The sequence below is a fragment of the Caenorhabditis remanei genome, chromosome IV (assembly GCF_010183535.1).
Source record: "Caenorhabditis remanei strain PX506 chromosome IV, whole genome shotgun sequence".
In the NCBI taxonomy this organism is placed as follows: Eukaryota; Metazoa; Nematoda; class Chromadorea; order Rhabditida; family Rhabditidae; genus Caenorhabditis; species Caenorhabditis remanei.
In genome coordinates, this window is record NC_071331.1 from 24,174,873 (window position 1) to 24,194,988 (window position 20,116).

A 20,116-nucleotide genomic window follows, 5' to 3' on the forward strand; every position below is an offset into this window, starting at 1 on the left:
GTCAAGGCCCGGACAAATTGGCGCGAAAGTCAAACTTTCAAATTTTTTCAAATTTTTCGAATTTTTTGAATTTTTTCGCGAAAAAGTCTAATTTTCGACAATGATTCAGAATTAAAAGAGAATCTGAAAAATAGTAAAAAAAAGGTCACATTTTCGATAAAAAATTTAAAAAAATAAAAAAAAATTAGGAAAAAAAGGGTCATATTTTGAAGCCGGCCCGGGCCTTGACAACTATGCTAAAATCCTAGTTAGACTAGAAAGACCGAAATTCGGAAACGCACGGAATTGGGGAAAAAGTCTTTAAAATTCCTTAATACTTCTATTCAGGACCCCACATTTTTAATTGAAAAAGTGTTGAAACAGTAAAAATTAGTGGGAAATTCGATAGGTCTTTTCGAGCCCCGTGGATTCCAAACCTTAGAGCGTCATTAATATAATATTGAATTTATTCATTTTTCGCTCAATTTTCTCTGGAAGAGAAAATTTTAGAGCGTTCGAATGAAAACGGTGTATTAGTTGTAAAGAAAACGGAACAAAATTATATATTTTCTGAGAAACAGTGGAAAATGTTCACTTCCTTGTCTATATAAATACCGTTGGGAACAAATTGTATAGTTGGGAAGGGGTACGTCAGAAAAACAGTATAGAAATGGGATAAACAGGAACTTGAAGCAAGTTATGTATCTTTATAAAACGGAACTGCATGGAGAGTTGCAAATTGGCGAATTTGTGGAAATAAGTCGAATCAAGTAATCAGCAAAAGTGACAAAAAGTTTTAGAAATTGTTAAATTACTTTTTGAAACACTGATTACTAATATGTGCTGAAAAAACGTTACATTTTCATTCAAAGGTTTTCAGGTGTTCAAGAAGAATATCTGTTTCAAATTATAACTATGAAATTTATCCAAAAAAGTATTCTTGTTAATGTTGTTCTACTATCAAGCCACAAATTTACAGTGCTTTTTTGGCTCCGCCCCCCCCCCTTTTAGAAAAATCGTTATATTAATGTGTGGAGTTTTAATGACTTTGCACATTTTATGAATAAAATAGGAAGTAAATACATTTTTCCTCTTACTTTTTGTTCAAAAATGGAAAATAAAGCCGTGAAAGAAAAAAGCTAGCTGATCGAATTTGTGATTGTAAAGAATCCTATATTACGTGATTTTGAAACAGTGAAAAATAAAAAACTTTTGATTTTAAACCTTGTCCACCGGAATTCCGCATTCCAACTTTAGCCATTTTAAAATTTCCGCCTGAAGTCTACAAGTTCAAACCAAAAAAGCGAAATTTAACGCAAATAAATATATTTTTGCCACAAACCTTTTGCCACGAAATATGTCCAAACACCTTTTCAAAAACTGTATTCCGCTCAACTTTCATCTCTTTTACAGCGAACTTTTTTTAGTTTCAGGAAAAATGACCTCTCCGTTCTCTTAGAAAATTAAAATTTCTCAACTTGGGCTCTAAATTTTACAAAAGTTCCACAAATCACTAAAATTTGGAATTTTTAAGAATTCAAGGCTGGAAATTTATCAGGATTCAGGTTTTTAGTGGAATATGACGTAAATTTTCAAATAAAAGAGGGAAAAAAAAAGAAAAATTGCTAAAATTATTCCGTTTCGAAAAATAAATAAATAATTGAGAACTTCTATTAAAACCCAATTTCCAGACACTACCAAACTTCTAAATTTAATAAATCAAATAAACAAGGACACCTCCATTTGATTGATTGGAAAGTTAATTATGTTACTTCTTGAAAATTTAATCACGTACTTGCTACACATACACGTATGCAATCAAAAATGATCTACGCTTCAAAAAGTGGTTTTATTAGTCATCCGACATCTACTAGACACCCTTTCCGGAAATAGAAAGAAGAGAAATGTAAAAATAAACAAATTCGGATTTTAATTGGAAGGGGGGGGGGAGGTAATGATTTCTTGGAAAACTGAGACAAAAGGTCTGAAAATGTATGATGATGGTTATGAAACGTCCCGGTTGTGGAACAGACAAAAAACTATGGGAAGAACTAGGAATGTTCTTCAGATCTAAATGAAGCGGAAGAGAAGAATCCCAACTAACAGGAACAGAGAGAATAAAGAGAGAAGGTTCAGGAGTTTTGTCTACTAGCAGTTATGTGCAGGGGGCGGAGCCTAATAACTGGTCAGATTTCCCAAGGAGATATGGTGGGCAGGTGTTCTTATCTGAAGAAGGCGGATGACTCAAACAATATACTAATACAGATGTGTGAATTAGTTGACATGTTTACACTAGGCTATGACATGGAATCAATACAAGAATTAGAGAAAATTGAAATCTTCAAGTCATACTTGTTAACCGGGCCGAATCGGGCCGACCCGGGCCGGCTCGTAACTCGCTTCAAAATGAATATTATGATCTGAAAAATATACCAAAATGTAGATTTCGACGAGTTCTATGTCCATGACTTACTACTGGCCGGATGTCTATTCGTTAATATGCCGCGGGCCGGGCTAGAATGGCTTTTTTGGCCATTTTCGCGTTTTTTGGCACTTTTTCCCGGACCGCGACACATGAACGAATAGCCATCCGGCCCGTAGTAGGTCACGGACATAGAACTCGTCGAGATCTACATTTTGGTATATTTTTCAGCTCATAATATTGAGTTTGAAGCGAGTTACGGGCCGGCCCGTGTCGGCCAGTTTGGGGCCGTTGACAAGTATGCTTCAAGTGACTAAGAGTACAATAAGGAGGAATTTGATAGAAACTGACCTGTGTTCACGAGTGTCCATCATTCCTAGCCACTTCCTCCCATATTGTTGTCAATCCCTATGGTGTCGTTCATCTGGTCGTAGATCCATTGATTGTAGTGCGACAATGTGTAGATGGTCGGGGCTGGAAAGATATCAATTTTATAATCGGTTATGAGAGTTTTTAAGTTTTTAGCAACTCCCGATTTCAGGAATAATCTGGTCGTTTTTTGGTGTTTTAAACTCATACTATAGATTTTTCAGAGTGGAAATTCTATATATTGCAATATCAGCCGATCTCAACCGATCTTAAGTGATTTTTAGTCAAACTTTCAGATTAACAGACCAATTCTGAAATCATCCCCCAAAAATTTGTCAGTTAAGATCCTAGCCCAGTCTCCAACTAAAAAAGTATGACTACATCTATTTTGAGATGATAACTAACCTGAGTTCAAGACATTTGAAGACACTCTCCTTCTTTCCAGATCCTCTGTGTCGTCATGGTTGTTGATCAATTGATTGATTGTTGTTGACTGGAATATTGTCAATTAAAACTACTGAAATTATTTTGAGTAAGAGAGTTGATAATAAGACGAACAATCACGCAATGAATTCAAGTATAAAAAGAATGACTGAATTAAAACAAAAAGTGAACAATTATTGAGAAAATGAGAAAAGACCTCCTTGTAGGCCGAGATGAGGGAAGTGTGACCTAATGCTGTCCTACGGTTATGGGCGGGGCCTAATGACTGGGTCAGGTCAGATTTCCCAAAGAGATAGGGGGTATGTGATGAAGAGCCAATAGACCTAAAAAGACAGATGTTTGAATTAGTTGACATGTTTACAGTAGGCTATGACATCAGCTGTTTGTTTGCCTGTGGGAATCAATAACCCGGGGCGGGGGGGGGGGGGTCTCAGGGAAAAAAAATGTAGAGAAAATTGGATTGAAAATTGAAATTCTTTGAAAAGTGGGTAATAGCGTAACTTTAAGGCACAAAACTATGAGAATGTAGCTTGTTTGTTAGGACGGAAAACTGGTTATCAAATTCTAGGGAAAATTTTGAGTTTTTTTTGAAACAGTAAATAGAATGGTCTCAATTTCCAACATTCTGGTTTCAAAACGTCTCGCAGCCAGTTTCAGAACATCTAACCAACTTTTCCATCCCTCGGGAACAGAAGGTTTCATCAGCTGTTTGAAATGAAGTTAAAACTGAAAATTTGAGCGAATTTTCATAGTTTCCGAATTTTTAGGAGTTTCAGAGCGAAATATGCGAATTTTTCACTGAAAATTGTGTAAAATCAGCTAAAATTTGATAATCAATTGATTTCTGTTCAAATGTTCAAGACTTTTTCAATTTTCACTTCTTGAAACTAAAGAAAATCCGGTTAATTTAGCCAAAAACGCGTCAAAGGCGCGCCAGACGCTAGAAATGAAGTCAAAACTGCGCCACAAGGTTGCCTTTGACGCGTTTTTGAGTTTTTTTGCTGACTATCTTGAGAGCCAAAAATCTGATTTCTGAGATTCCGACCTTTTGATCTTTCTTCTTTGTTCCCACCCCATCAAAAATTTCGGAATCATAAAATCTTCTTCTCCCTCTCCCAAGACCCCTTGAGAAACCGTCCTAATTCAATCATGTACCCCCTATAAAACGCCCGTCCGCTCCCTCCATTCCATATCATTCTCCGTCTCTGGAAAATGTCTCGTTTCTTCCCGATTTTTCTGGTTTTCCTCTTCGTGCAATTCACCATTGGTTACCCTGAAATGGAGAGCCTGGAATACAAGAAGATGCATCCGACGACTGATTACATCCATTTCACTGGACAAATCACCTGCAAACACATCCAGACACCCACTATTCAATCGTTTGTGTTGTGGGAGCACAATCGGTGAGTTTGGAGAGAGAGAGTCGTTTTAGAACTGGTCACCTGGCAACCGGTCTTAAAGGTTTCAATACATCTCTGACCCGTTATAAAACTGAAAAATGAGCTTAGAACCTTTGAAAATCCATATCTACACCGTTAAATCGCATTTTTCATACTTGTCAACCGGGCGGAAACGGCTCGTAACTCACGTCAAAATGAATATTATGAGCTGAAAAATGTACCAAAATGTAGGTCTCGACGAGTTCTATGTCCGTACACCTACTACGGGCCGGATGCCTATTTGTTAATATGCCGCGGGCCGGGCTATAATGGCTTTTTTGGCCATTTTTGCGTTTTTTGTACTTTTTCCCGGCCGGCGGCACATTAACAAATAGACATCCGACCCGTAGTAAGGCACGGGCATAGAACTCGCCGAGATCTACATTTTGGTATATTTTTCAGCTCATAATATTCATTTTGAAGCGAGTTACGAGCCGGCACGTGTCGGCCCGGTTGACAAGTACGGCATTTTTTGAAAAATTACGTCTGAGTGGCTCTGAGCGATTTTGCATATCATGTCCCTCGCTGACCTACCTTTTTGCATAGTGATATGATGCTTCATTTGCATTTTCAGAATTCTTAAGGACTTCCTCCCCTTCCAACAAGTAACCCTTGACCAGACAGTATACCCATATAAGTACGATGTGAAGGCAAGAGCGTTTGGTGATTGGCCTACTGTAAGTTTGTGGTTTCAAAACAGGAGTTTCAGTTTCAAAACGTCCCAGTTTGTTTTAGAAGGAGTACGAGTTCTACTATTACATCATTCACGACTGCAACTACTGGAGGGAGTCGAAGGTTCAGGAAGTTTGGTATCAAGATTTCAAAACTGAAGGCAACGTCACCCACAACAAGAATATTCAGCTTGAGTAAATTGATAATTGATAATTTGGGATGAATAAAGCATTTGTTGGGACACTTTTACTGATTGAAAACAGGAAAAGCGCCAATGCACTGAAAACGCGTCAAACAGCCGGATCTTCGTGATGGCACCGGAAAGGCGTCAACCCACTGAGAATGCGCCAGCGACTACCCTGTTACACATCCGATATTTCTATGAATTCTGGACTTTTCCTATCCGTGGGATCGGCGATTTCTGTTTTGAGAGCGGAGCCTAAAAATTAAATGTCTTATATATAGACTCACACTTTTCCACGTTATCAGAATGCACAATTTTATAAGATCATTCAAATTTAAAACATTTTTCCAATAGCTCCGCGCATTTTTGAGATACAAAAAAAATAAATATGCTTGCGACGCTAAAATCGGCTGGGGGAGCTGTAACAGCTACATATATTTAAAGGCGGATATCTCAAAAATAGGCGGAGCTACCTAAAATTCTCTTCGATTAGTCACCGAATTTTCAAATTTTCTACTTTTCCCATCAAAAACCTCATTTTTAGCTCCAAAATCACATTTTCCGTCTCTGAAAAGCCTGAAAACCATCTTGCTCGTCGAATAATACGCATTGTACGCAATAACACCGTCACGTACAATGCACAGGATTTGACGCGCAAACACAAAATTGGGTTATTTTCAACGATTTTGAACGATTTTGAACGATTTTTGATGGTTTTTACACGAAAAAATAAGGAAAAAGATATATTTATTAACTATTTGACACAAAAAACATAAGAAAAAGAGAAATTATTTCTTCTCGGGCACAACAGTCCGATAAATCTTCTTGAATATCGATTCCTTCGGCTTCAGTCCCATCTGTTTTCGATTCTCTTCAGAAGAGGCCGCCTGTAGATCAGATAATCTCATTCCGAATACTCCAGAAGTGTATGAATTCGGATGTCTCTTCATCACTTCGTTATTCAATAATTGATCCAATGCTTGCAGTCTTTTCTCACATATTCCAGATGATTCGGATGCCGCTGGACCATTTGGCTGGAATTGACGCTCGATTTCTTTCGAGAGAAACACCGCGAAATCTCTGAAATAATGAAGAATTATTTAAAGGGAGAAAGTGCGCTCTAGTGAACTTTTGGAGCGGAAAATTTGAATTTTTGGGTGAAAATTGTTTTAAAAAACTCGACTTTTTAACTTAAAATTGGCCTAAAACTCATATTTATCCAGGTTTTGAACATTTTTTGAGATTTTGAATTCTCGAATGGGAAAGTGCGCTCTAGTGGACTGTGAGGTGGAAAATTGGCTCAAAACTCGATTTTTTTGCTCGAAATTTGAATTATCACTATAATTTCTATACCTGGGGAAAAAGTGCGCTCTTTGAAGCGGAAAATTCGAATTTTCGACAAAAAATTGTTGAAAACTTTGATTTTTAGAGTAAAAATTGGCTTAAAATTCATTTTTACCAGTTTTTGAACGAAATTGAGCTCGAAATTGGGGAAATTTAGAAAAAAAAAAAAACCGTTTTCGAGCAAATTTTGGGTTAAAATGAGCAAAAAAAAATCGCTGAAATTTCAGTTTTTAAAGAGAATTAGTGAAAATAACTCGATTTGACACTTTTAGGAGGAAATCGAGCTCAAAAATCGAATTTTCTGTGAGAATTTGTATTTTCGCGGAAGAAAATGCGCTCTAGTGAACTTTTGGAGCGGAAAATTCGAATTTCTGGGTGATTCAGTTTTTGAGCGATTTTTGGCTAAAATGGAGCTCGAAATTTGAATTTTTGAGTTCAAAATGACTGAAAATTTGATTTTCACAGCGAATTTGAACTTTTTAGATGGTAGAAAGTGCGCTCCATTGAACTTCCGGTGGGAAATCCATAAAGATGGATTAAAAATCGTCGAAATCTATATTTTCGATTCGTTGTTGAATGAAAAACTGTTCAAAACTTAATTTCTGACAGTTTCTTGATAAAATTAAGCTCGAAATTCGATTTTCACTGATAATATGAATTTCCGAAAAGATAAGTGCGCCCTAGTGAACTGTCGGGCGGGAAATTTGAATTTTAGGGGAAAATGCTCGATTTGATATGACTTTTTCAAGTTTTTCGAGGAATTTCAGTCGAATTTTTCAGTTTTTGAGTTAAAATTTGTGAAATTGCTATTTTTAAATGAAATTTGCAATTTTTAAACTAATTTTCAGCCCTAAAATCGTGTTTTTGATCGTAATTTTCTGTATTTCAGTCGATTTTTCGAGGTAATTAAGCCTAATTACCTTTCCGGTGCCTTATTCGCATCTTTCGGCCATTTTCCGGCGATTCGGACGTATTGTTTGTAGAGATGTTTTGACATCTGTGGTAATTAAGGTAATTTGAATCGAAAAATCTCAAAAAAAAAGGAGAGAAAAATGGATAATTTGGCTTGGAACCCATGGAATTTCAGAATTTCAGGTTAAAAAAAGCAGAAAAAATTGAATTTGTGAATAAAAATTTTTGAAAAAAGGTGGAACAAAAAATGGTAACAACAAAAACAACAAACATCGAGAATTCAACAGGAAAATAGGCAATTTTTGAATGAAAAATGGGGGAAAATGGACAAAAAAATGAAGAAAATCAGTCATTTTGGGGTGGATTTTGATGGAAAAAGTGCAAAAAATCAGGGAGAAATATGAAAAATTGGGGAAAAATATCAAAATCAAGTTTTGAGCTGGAAAAAATTAAAGAAATCAGCGGAAAACATGAAAAAATTGGGGAAAATCTATCAAAAACCTGATTTTCAATGGTTTCAGCACAATTTTTTGGCTCAAAAATGGCGAAAATTCAGCAAAATTGGATTAAAAACTACGATTTTGAGAAAAAAACACTAATTTTTCGAGTTTTTCGACATAAAATAACGTAAATTGGGGAAAAATCGATCAGAGACCTGATTTTCTGGTGTTTTAGCACAATTTTGATAGATTTTCGTCGATTTTATAGCGAAATTGGACTAAAAACTACGATTTTTGATAGATTTTCAAGTTTTTCGACAATAAATAACATAAAATTAACAGGAAAAGCACTATTTTAGCCGGTTTTTGACAGAAAAATGATAAAACTGGACTAAAAACTACGATTTTTGATAGATTTTTGAGTCATAAAACTCAATTTTTCAAATTTTCCAGCATAACAAAAATAAAATGAACACAAAAACACCCAATTTTTGCCGGTTTTTGACTGAAAAATAGCAAAATTGGACTAAAACTACGATTTTTTGGGGTTTTTGGGCATAAAATAACACGAAATTAACACAAAAAGCGCAATTTCAGCACAATTTTAAGCTCGAAAATAGAGGATTTTCATCAAAATTGAATTAAAAATGGCGATTTTTCGAGTTTTCCAGCATAAAATAACAAAATATCAACAATTTTAGCTGGTTTTTGACTGAAAAATAGGTTTTGAGCGATTTTTTTTGGATTTTTCAATGAAATTTTCAATTTTTTGACATAAAATAACATAAAATCAACGAAAAAATTATCAATTATTCTGGGGCATTTCATCATCATCGCTATCCAACATTGTCGCCTGCATCTTCGCCTCAGTCTCCAAAATCTCCAAATCCCATCCGACGTCGGCCTTCTGAATCCCCGCAACGACGTCTTCTAATTCCTTCTGAATCCCTCTGACGACGTCTTCAGAATCTTCCGTCTGAATCCAGAAGATGTAATCCGTAATGAATAAATCATTGAGAATATATCGAAAATCTCCAGAATCGATGAAAATTCGATGGATATCACACAGAATATGAAGGATTACTGTAGTCGGGTGGGCGGAGCTTAGAATTTGAAGGAGATCTTCAAGAATACGGAAGGAGAGACGGAGATTACGGTAGAGTGGATAGCAGAGGGAACGGCGGATCGAAGAGATTACACACTGAAAATTGAGAAGATTTGAAAGTTTTTGGAGGATTTTTATGGCAAAAATTGAGTTTTCAGCTATTTTTAAGCCAAAAAAGTGTTGAAAATGACATTTTTGAGCAGAAAAACTACATTTTCCGCCCAAAAAGTAGTTTTTTGACCTTAAAATTCAGTTTTTCAGTGATTTTCAATATAAAAATGTGTTAAAACCCCGTTTTTGAAGAAAAAAACTATGTTTTTTGGTCAAAAAAGTTTTTTTTTGACATTTTTAAGCCGAATTTCGTAATTTTCAGACATTTTAAAGATGAAAACTAGAGAAAAACTGTATTTTGCGGTTCAAAATTATCATTTTCAGTTATTTTTACACTGAAAAATCAATTGTTGACAGATTTTTGCAAACAATTTGAAAGTTTTGGAGGATTTTTATGACAAAAATTGAGTTTTCAGCCATTTTTAAGCCAAAAATTAGTGATTGGCAGAGTTTTCAGAAGCTGAAAACAGGAGAAACCAAAATTTCAGTAATTTTTGACTTATTCTGAGCAAAAGTGTGCTAAAACTATTATTTTTAGAAAATAAATAGCGCTTTTAGATACTTTTCGATCACCAAAATGTCGATTTTTGACTAAAAATTTGAGTTTTAGAAGATTTTTATGGCGAAAATTGAATATTTAGTGATTTTTGAACCAAAAATTCAGTTTTTCAGCCATTTTTAGGCCAGAAAAGTGCTGAAAATCACATTTTCGAAGAGGAAAAACTACATTTTTTTGGTCAAAAATGAAGTTTTTGATCTAATCGAGTTTTTCAGTGATTTTTAACACAAAATTAGCGATTTTCAGGGTAGAAAATTGAACAAAAAGTCATTTTTCGGTTCAAAATCATCTTTTTTTTATTAGTAATTTTCACACAGGAAATCCAATTTTTTAACATAGTTTGAGCCGAAAAGTGGTGAAAATAACATTTTTAGTCAAATCGGCAATTTTTCTCTCAAAATGCCGATTTTTGAATGAAAAATACAGAAAATTAGTCAAAAACGGTATTTCTGCAAAAATCGCATAAAAAATCAGTTAAAACACGAGATTTTTATGAAATTTCAGTAGAAATTGCAGACTTTTGAGTTTTCTGTCAGTAGATATGTCTATTGGTCAGGATGTCCAGTGATCACTGAATTCTCTCCCAAAAATAGCATTTTCTGATACTTTTCGACTCCAAAAATGTCGATTTTGACTGAAAAATCCTAAAATTAATTTAAAAAACGGTATTCCTGCAAAAATTTCATCAAAAATCACACAAAACACGAGATTTTCGAAGAAATTTCAGTAGAAATAGCCGATTTTTGAGAATCAATCTGTCTGTAGATCTGTCTGTCCATCCGGATGTCCACACACCTCTTTAACACTTCCAAATTTCACAAAATAGCTTAAACTGGATGATAATTTGGCGACAGTCCATCCGGATTCACAATTTGATTCCCATTGATTAACTCGTTGATCGTATAGATATCCATAGAGAATATCCAATAATGATATCCCAATTTCCTCATTCGTCGCCCATATTTTTGATATTTTCGTCTTTCGGAGATCCTTTAATTTCATTCGATCCTCTTCTGTTATTTCCAGAAATTGGGACATCGAAAAAGGGGCGGAGACTAGGGAGAGAAGCTCCTCTTCTGGTTCCAGGGTGTCCGCTCTGAAAATGAGAGAAAATGAGGGAAATTTTTGAAAAAAATGAACCGAAAATGCGTCAGGCACTAGAAATGCGTCAAGGAGTTGTCTTTGCGCCCTTTCGGTGCATTGACACAGTTTCAGTCCTTGACGCTTTTCTTGTGCATTTTTGGAGCTGTGCGCATTTTCGGTGTATTGGCGTGTTTCTAGTGTTTTTAGACTATAATTGGATGCTGGCGCATTTCCGGAGCTTGACGCGAATCTGGAGCGCTGGCGTCTTTTCAGTTTTTCTGATGAAAACTATGTTTAGTTGTGTTTTAACCGATTTTCGAGAAGAAAAATGAAGAAAATCAGCCAAATGAGTCATTTTGGGTGGATTTTGAGGTAAACAGTGCAAAAAATCCGGGAAATCATGAAAAAATTTATGATTTCAACTATTTTTGCAGGATTTTGAGCAAAAAATGGGCTGAAAATAATAAAAATATCAAAAGTAGGGTTTGAGCTGGAAATATTGAGAAAAACAGCGGAAAACATGAAAAATCGGGGATGATCTATCAGAAAACTGATTTTCAGAAGTTTCAGCCCAATTTCAGCCTCAAAAATAGCCAAAATTTAGCAAAATTGGACTAAAAACCACGATTCTTGGAGTTTTTTGAATAAAAGTTCAATTTTTCAAGTTTTTCGACATAAAATAGCGTAAACTGGGGAAAAATCTATCAAAACATGAGGTTTGAGCACAATTTCAACTGATTTTTACTTGAAAAATCGTAAAATTAGACTAAAACCTGCAATTTTTGAGACGAAAACTCTTTTTTTTTCGAGTTTTTCCACTTAAATTGAAGATTTCAAGCGATTTTCATGTCTGTGCGCATTTTTGGAGCTTTTCAGTGTCTTGGCGCAGTTTCCGTGCCTCCTTGACGCACTTCTCGTGCTCTTCAAACTCACAAATATCTGCCCTCATCAAATGCCTCCCAATCCGTCTTCGTCATTTCGTCCAATCTCATCTGAATTTCGACGTCTTCTGGATTCTGAATATCCACTAGATTCCCAATTTCTCCTCGTAATCTCTCGATGATTCCAATCTTCGTCCATCCGAATCCATAACCGAATTTCTTGATTTCTGTATCACTTTTCGGCGTTTCAACACTCGGAATCTCCTGATCGATGAGAAATTCGTTGCCTTCTGAATCCTCGACGTCTTCTTCTTCTGAATTCTCTTCTATTTCCTCAACGAGAGCTCTTCCGTGTGGTTGGGTGGCGGTGGTGGGATTCAGGAGCTCCGTGATCATATCCAAATTGGTGAAATGTTCGGATTTGTGGATTTTTGGCACGCGGATGTGGAATTCTCCTGGAAATTTGAATTTTAGAAGGAAAAAGGGTGCTGACGCGTTTTTGGTGAGTTGACGTGTTTTTGGTGAGTTGACGCATTTCTAGTTTCTAGCTATTTTGACTCGTTTTTCACCGCCTGCTGATGATTGAGGGCTGCTGACGCGTTTTTGGTGAGTTGGCGCATTTCTAGTTTTTTAAAGCTATTTTGGTGATTTTATGGCAATTTTTCGGATTTTTAGGTAAAAAAGTCGGAATTTGACGGATTTTAAGCCGGAAAAGCCGGAATTTGACGGATTTTAAAGAAAAGTCGGGATTTGACGGATTTTAAACCAAAAAATTGACATTTGACGGATTTTTTCAGCTAAAAAAGTCGGAATTTAATGGATTTTTAACCAACAGGTCAGAATTTGACGGATTTTTAGCTAAGAAGTGAGATTTTTTGCTTTTTCTCGAGTTTTGCGTCACTTTTCGAGCTTTTTCATCGCCTACCTTCATCAGAATTCCACTCGACCTTCCCATTCCCACTACCGTACTCCTCGACCATTTGTTTGAAGTGTACCCTGGAAAAATATGAAAAAATATCGATTTTTACCGATTTTCCGCCTAAAAATCAAGAAAATCGATAATTTACCTCAAAAAATAGGGCGGACATGTGAAAACGAACATGTACTCGCCGTGATCGTAATCCAATTCGGCCAAATTTCCGTGTGGAGCACGGATTCTGATGAGAAGACTATCGTCGTCTTGAGTGATCCAGAAGACTGGGGTGAGCATCTGAAAATTGAGGGAATTATGGGGAAAAATGGAAAAAAAATAGAAAAATTGAGGTTTGAAATAGAAAAAAGTGACATTTAATTGGAAAATTTGGATTTTTTGAGAGAAAATAGGTTTTCGAGTGGAAAAAGCAGGTTTTTTGGGAAAAATGGCGGGTTTTGGACTCAAAATGTGCTTTTGAACAAAAGAATTAGCAGTTTTTAAGTAGACATTGGATTTTCAGCATTTTTATAAACTGTTCGCCAAATTTGATTACTATTCGATGAAAAAATTTAATTTTTGAGCGGGAAACTAACTTTTTTGTTCGAAAACTACATTTTCTGGTAAAAACCAAGCTTTTTAAACCGTTAAAACTGATTTTTCACTCTCAAAATCGTATTTTTCTTTCAATTTAGTTTTTCTGACAGGAAATCTGAAATTCTTCAAGTTTTTTTGGGTTTTCGACCGGTTTTTTTTCATAAGATATGGTTTTTTCATGATTTTTCGGTTAAAAACTTTGAAAAACCACATTTTCCCCTAATATATCTGAAATTTAAACTGTTTTGAAATTATAAACTTTTTGGGGTAAAAACCTGAGAGAATAATTATGAAAACTGTAATTTTCAGTTTTCTAAACCGAATTTTCTAAAACTTTCCGGATTTTCTTATCAAAAACCTAAGTTTTAGCTCTAAAACCACAATTTCCATCTCTGAGATGGCTGAAAATCAACTTGCTCGTCAAATCGTGCGCATTGTACGCAGTGACACCGTCACTACGTACAAAGCACTAGACCCGACGGGCAAGTTCAATTGGGTCATAAATTAAAGAAATTTCAGCGATTTTTTGGTAAATATGATAAAATAGCTGGAAAAAGTAGGTAATAATGGGGTTTTATACCCAAACAATTCAGAAATCGAGTGAAAATGCAAAACATAATTTATTTACATTAATTTATTCAAAATTCAATATCAAATCCCTCCAGTTGTCGGATGTCGAAGAGGAACAGAACCCAGTGGGAACCGCCGTTCGGCAGAATGACGTCCGTGTTGTTGTTTGTTATGGAGGCGATCTGGAAATGAAAAATATGAGATTTTTATTGGAAAATTTATGAAAATTGGAATATTTTGATGTCAAAAATGGGATTTTCGAGAGAAAATTTGAAAAAAAAGTTGGTTTTACGGGTCGGGAATGACAATCGGACATCCGGACAGACAGGAAAACTTTAAAAAAAAAGCAAAATGTAACAGAAATTTTAAAAATACATCAGAAAACTTCACGTCCTTAAAACTAAAATATAAACTTGATGACCTCCGTCCCCCACACTACTTTTCCAAAAAATATCAAAAATCAATTATCAAAACGAAATCCAATCAGTATCGAATTGCGATCTCTTCGAAATGAATTCCAAATGATTATATCGAGGAGATTACTATTGTTCAATTCGCTCGTGATTGGTCAGTTTTAACCACAAGATTTAGAGCAAAACAGGATTTCTCTCTCTTTCAGCGATTTTCGCAACAAACAACCGACGCTCTTATGAGGCTGAAAATCATCGGGACTACCCGAACTACTTCGCCAATCCAAGGACCTCTTCAGGTAGTTTGGAAGGGTAGTGGGGGAGCGCTGGGAGGAGCCAGTTTTAAAGAGATTCTGGAAAAATCGGCTTCTGGCGTCAACGATATCCGGGAGCAGGAGACGGAGCACATATTTTGAGGCAAGCATCCGCTAAATCAGGATACTTGCTTCAGCCGGGAGAACAAGAATGTAACAGTCCCGGCCCAAAGAGCTCATAGCTCCAAGCGCACGGTTCATGGAAAGTTTTAAGTTAAAACTTTTAACCGTTGAAACTACACATTTCCTCTGAATGTCTAAAACTAGGCAATAGAATAGATTCTCGACGTTCTCTTGCCATCATCAGAATCGGGAACATCCCCCAGCCAACACGTTCGCTTCCAATACTTCTGGGTCTAGGCTATCCCTTCATGTCAGGAATATCGCTTCCCGACTTCAGGAAAATAGAGAAAGAACGGCAGTTCCGATGCTTCCGGCTCCAGCGCTATTGGCACCTGACTTTCCAACCGCCACAGCAACTAAACCTTCAAAATTTCAGACTCCCAATCCGCCTCTTCTCCTGATTCTCCTCCTCGCTCTTCTTCCGACTCTTCTCAACCATCCATCCGCAACGGTTTGAGAATCTTTCAATTTTCTATCTAATCCCCTCTTTTTCAGTTCACTCCGCCTCTTTCCCAGAACACTCCGACTACTTTAGCAATTCAAACATCCGTACGATCAGAAATGGTAAGTGGGAGGCATTATGATGAGCTAACTGAACTATTTTTGCCGGTTTTTTCAATTTCGTTTTTTTACTGAACAAGTGCCTTGTTCATACTAGATTCGTCATTTTCAGCCAACGACGCTCTCAACGACTACGTGGAACACGCCTCTATCATTGCCCACATCACCAATGGTATTGCCCTTCAACATGGATTGATGAATGGATCGATTCCAGTGAACGACGTGATCGGCGAGCTCCTCAATCTGGGATCTGTCGACGTGCCTACTCTTGCAAACTTCAAGAAGGACGGAATCAATTCGCTGTCTGAGAAACTAAAAGACATCAAGTCAAAACTAACCACCGATGTGACTGCTGTTGAAGATCAAACTTTGGCATGGAATGACCTTATTGCCAAATCGATGACTGTGAAATCTTTGAACGCTAGTGCCGACAAATTCTTTGGAGACGTTGAAAAGTTCAGTAAGAACTTCAATTTCACTTCGTTGTCATCCTTCACAGGTTCATTGAATTCAGCGTATGAAGAATTGGAAGCGATCTCTAATTATTCATATCTCACAAATCCTGATGAACTGGATTTGGCTTATCGAAGATTCGGGTATTTTAATAGTTCAGTTGTTGATGCAATAACCCAAGTCGAAACATTCAACGCTGCAGTTCTTGCGTTGAAACAATATCCGTCACTGAAGGATGCCCCGACTATTTTTGAGCCCGTTGAAACAGTTCTTAATCTAACAAAGACTCGACTCAACCTTCCACTTGATCGCGACATCGAAATAATGAATGCTACGAGAGCTAATCTGCAGCAATTTATCGATGCTATTGTAGATGCAAAATCTTCCTTCGAATATACTTCAACTCTCCAGAAGGTGGCAACTAGAATCTCAAATTCAGTATCGGGCAAGACATATTTTACCCATGGTTTCCCTAATGGTTTTGCTGATATGGGAAGTTTGATGAAGAAAGATGTTCAGAATCTATGGATTGGGAAGATTACGAACACTGAGGGATCAAGTATGTATAACCTAGATAATGGTTTACAGCCGCTATTCGCCGTTAACAGACAACTTGCACCACTGGAAGAAAAATTGGTTTCAATTTGTTCAGTCTCAGTCATTGACGCCATGGAAAGTTGGAGTCAACTTCATACTGAAATCTCTGGTCTGAATTCTGATTCCGCAGGAAAACTTGTAAAACTAAATTCTGAAATACTTAATTGTCGGTATGATTATGCAAAAAATCCCACCGATCATTACTTCAAGAAAGTGGAAGATCTCGTTGTGCAAGCCAACAACCTTGCATCTGTTGCAAAACTGAACCCAGTGGAAAGCGATAAGCTAAAGAATGAATTCAATGCCTTCATGGAATCACTGACCTTCACGAATTATCATGATATAAAAACTTCTATTCCGGAGGTCAATGCAGTTATTGAAAAGTCGAAATCGACTGGTAGTCTAAATAAAATCACAAACACTCTGAATACGTTAAAAAAGATGTTCGATGACATACCTACCAATGAATTGAAGGAAGCAGCTAATGCAATCGCGAACAGTAAAGACAAACGGAATATATTTTTTCTTGTGGACGAGATGACCTTTCACTCATGTCTCCAAAAGCTAAAAGATAAATCAGCCATGATTACTCAGACTATTCAAACGATGAGAAAAGTGAGAAAAGTGGATACGGAGAAGTTGGCCAAAGTTCAGTCGGCTGCAACAACACTTTCTGAAGTTGCTGGTGAACTATCAGGTGTTGGCTCCATTCGTGATACAATGAATAAGGATGTGACTGAAGCGACGACAAATGTCAACAAACTTCCGGATTCTTTGACCAAATCCAAAGTCATCGGACAGTCTGTCAATTCTCTACGTAGTGCATTTGTGTTGGGAGATTTGAAGGCGCAAGTTGAACAGCTCAAGACCATCGATACTTATGTTCAGGATTGGATCAAGAATATTCCAATCTTGGAATACGAGAAGACCATAAAGGGACTCTGGGGAAACCACGACAAGGATATGGCTGAATTGGATAAGACACTTGGCCAGATTGATTCCTTCGAAAAGAATCTCAACGTCTCCAATCTGACGACAATCGGTGCTTACGGAACTCCACTGACCGCCTTGGCTTCATTGACTTCAGTCGATATCAAAGCAAAGGAGAAGTCGAAAGCTCTCGATGCTCTTCTCAACGACGGAGCTCTCAAAATAGATCCAACAGTGAAGAAAAACATTGAGGAGAGTAAGAAGACGTTGGATCAACTCGCCGATCTGGATCTTGAATTTGCAAGTCACATTGCTCAATTCCAGAGTGCTCCATCTGTATTCAGTGATCTCCAGAACTTCCTCACCAATCTTCTGAGTCCGAAACAACCGACTGTTCTAGCCTCAAGGTGAGAAATCTATCTTTTTATTCTCGAGACTTGTCGACGGGCCGGACTTGGCTATTTTCGACAAGGCTAGTTCATTCTATAACTTTTGATTTCTTTCAGAACACAGAAGGATCCTGGTCAGCCGACTCAAAAGTCAGAAGACTCGAAAAGTGATAATGTGTAAGCGATTTTCTTATCTTCAGTTTCGGAATAGCAGCGAAAATTCGAATTTTCTTCGAATTTCCAGCTATCAAACCAGCTCATTTCATTGTTCCAAATTTTCAGATGGATTATCGTGGGTTGTGTGATTGCTGTGATCGCCTTGATCGCTTCCGGAGTTTTCATTTGTTGGAAAAAACAATGGTTTTGTTTCAAGACTACTGTAGTTCCATGTGAATGCCTGGATATGGACAAGAACGATGAGAAAGAGCCTCTAGATCCGAACATATTGCACGTGGTAGCTCATAGTCAAACGTTCGGAAGACACGCTGCTCTTTACGCCACTTGGAAACGACAGATGGACTGCGTTTCTAATTCGAATACTTCTGAAGATCGTGCTGCACCATATATGCGCCTTTCACCTAGAAAGTATAGGTAAGTGGAGGAATTTCAGGTTTCCGACAGAGAGATAAAGCAATATTCCATTTCAGAGATATAAATATCCATCTGAATCCGACGAATGCTATACAAACGGTCCGAGTGCATGGAAATCGCTTCAGAACAAGAAAGGGAACGATTTTTAATGTGACTCAGGTAGGATGGAATTTCAGGAAATTCGAAAACTTTTTCATTTTTCTGGAAATTTCAGAGTCCGATGAGTGCAACAGACACCAATGATGACACAACAGGGGACTTCCTTCGTCTGATTATTGAAGATCAAACGGATTTCGTTGTAATGTGCGAGAATATGGTAGCTTGCGCCCCGTACTTCAGTCTCTATCTCGGTTCGATCGAAGTTTCTGGGTATAAAGTGTATACCGAAAGTATCCGTTATCTAGTCCAGAACTCGGAAGAAGTTCTTGTCAGAACCATCAGAATCGTCGACAAGAGAAACAAAAACATCTCAAAAACGGTTACACATTATCACATATTGAATTGGGATAAATTTGGCATTCCATCGTGTAGTTTTGAAATGATGGCCATGATTCATAAAGAAATTGGCGGAAGTCAAGTGAGTTGAGGTTTTCAACTGGGGATTCAGGGGAAAACGGCTAAAATTATTAGCCAATTCAATTTTCGTGTGCATCTGTGTGTCCAAATGTCCGGATATCCAAAAATTGTGGAAATTCGGTCTAATACAGCCGAATTTCACAATTTTCGTGTCTATCTGTGCGTCCGAATGTCCAGATGTCCAAAATTGTGAAAATTCGGTCAAAAACAACCAAATTTTACAATTTTAATGTCCATCTGTGTGTCTGAGTGTCCAGATGTCCAAAAATTGTGAAAATTCGGTCAAAAACAACCAAATTTTACAATTTTAATGTCCATCTGTGTGTCCGAATGTCCAGATGCCCAGAAATTCCGAAATTCGGTCAAAAACAGCCAAATTTTACAATTTTCATGTCTATCTGTGTTTCCACGTGTCCAGATGTCCAAAAATTGGGAAATTTGGGTCAAAAATCGCCAAATTTAATGATTTTCATGTCCATCTGTGTGTCCGAATGTCCGAATGTCCAAAATTGAGAAAATTCGGACAAAAACGGCCAAATTAAACAATTTTTATGTCCATCTGTGTGTCCGAATGTCCGGATGTCCGAAAATTACGAAATTCGGTCAAAAATCGCTAAATTTAACGATTTTCATGTCCATCTGTGTGTCCGAATATTAAAAAATAACAATTCATTTACAAACTTCAGGCGCCCGTCTTGGTTCACTGCTCGAATGGAATCGGACCCGCAATGATGTTCACAGGAATCGACTACGTCTCAAGATGGATGGAAATTGACGAGTCGATGACTTTTGAAGAGTCATTCAAACGATTAGCCGAGAAAAGACATCATTCGGTTCAAAATGTGAGACAAATCGGATGGATACATGTTGGAGCCGTTTATATGCTGTCAGTTAATAATGAGGTGGATTTATTCGGATACAACGACATCAAGGGAATCTTCAATGATATGATCCAAAAACGTGTAGGAGTTCCGAGAGATGCTCAGATTTAATGGATCTCAACTTGGAATTTATTACTCGATGAAATGGAATTTGACTACTCGAATTAAGTTTATGTGTGTGTGAAATGGATTAAAAGAGAGAACTTTTTGATTTTTAATGAGAACTGGATTTGGATTTGAAATGCTATGAATGAATGAATTGTGAATTTG

The 20,116-nt window shown here is 36.9% G+C and overlaps 5 protein-coding genes across 5 annotated transcripts; 2 read left to right on the plus strand and 3 right to left on the minus strand.

Annotated features, from left to right (window-relative positions):
* Positions 1-2,777: 2,777 nt before the first annotated feature.
* GCK72_016044 (uncharacterized protein) lies at positions 2,778-4,543 on the minus strand (the record flags this gene model as incomplete). The annotated part of the gene is made up of 3 exons (XM_053731286.1): positions 2,778-2,875; positions 3,176-3,263; positions 4,487-4,543. 3 exons carry the CDS (start codon positions 4,541-4,543, stop codon positions 2,778-2,780), a joined length of 243 nt encoding a protein of 80 aa, XP_053586058.1.
* Positions 4,493-5,523, plus strand: GCK72_016045 (uncharacterized protein; the record flags this gene model as incomplete). The annotated part of the gene is made up of 3 exons (XM_003093550.2): positions 4,493-4,617; positions 5,228-5,330; positions 5,389-5,523. 3 exons carry the CDS (start codon positions 4,493-4,495, stop codon positions 5,521-5,523), a joined length of 363 nt encoding a protein of 120 aa, XP_003093598.2.
* A 774-nt stretch (positions 5,524-6,297) lies between these two features.
* Positions 6,298-7,850, minus strand: GCK72_016046 (uncharacterized protein; the record flags this gene model as incomplete). Its single annotated transcript, XM_003093546.2, has 2 exons — positions 6,298-6,589; positions 7,774-7,850. 2 exons carry the CDS (start codon positions 7,848-7,850, stop codon positions 6,298-6,300), a joined length of 369 nt encoding a protein of 122 aa, XP_003093594.1.
* Positions 7,851-9,010: 1,160 nt separating this feature from the next.
* Positions 9,011-13,154, minus strand: GCK72_016047 (uncharacterized protein; the record flags this gene model as incomplete). The annotated part of the gene is made up of 5 exons (XM_053731287.1): positions 9,011-9,406; positions 10,776-11,076; positions 11,997-12,399; positions 12,870-12,940; positions 13,012-13,154. 5 exons carry the CDS (start codon positions 13,152-13,154, stop codon positions 9,011-9,013), a joined length of 1,314 nt encoding a protein of 437 aa, XP_053586059.1.
* Positions 13,155-15,172: 2,018 nt separating this feature from the next.
* Positions 15,173-19,957, plus strand: GCK72_016048 (uncharacterized protein; the record flags this gene model as incomplete). Its single annotated transcript, XM_053731288.1, has 8 exons — positions 15,173-15,319; positions 15,364-15,436; positions 15,542-17,816; positions 17,916-17,975; positions 18,081-18,389; positions 18,446-18,548; positions 18,604-18,966; positions 19,652-19,957. 8 exons carry the CDS (start codon positions 15,173-15,175, stop codon positions 19,955-19,957), a joined length of 3,636 nt encoding a protein of 1,211 aa, XP_053586060.1.
* Positions 19,958-20,116: the final 159 nt, after the last annotated feature.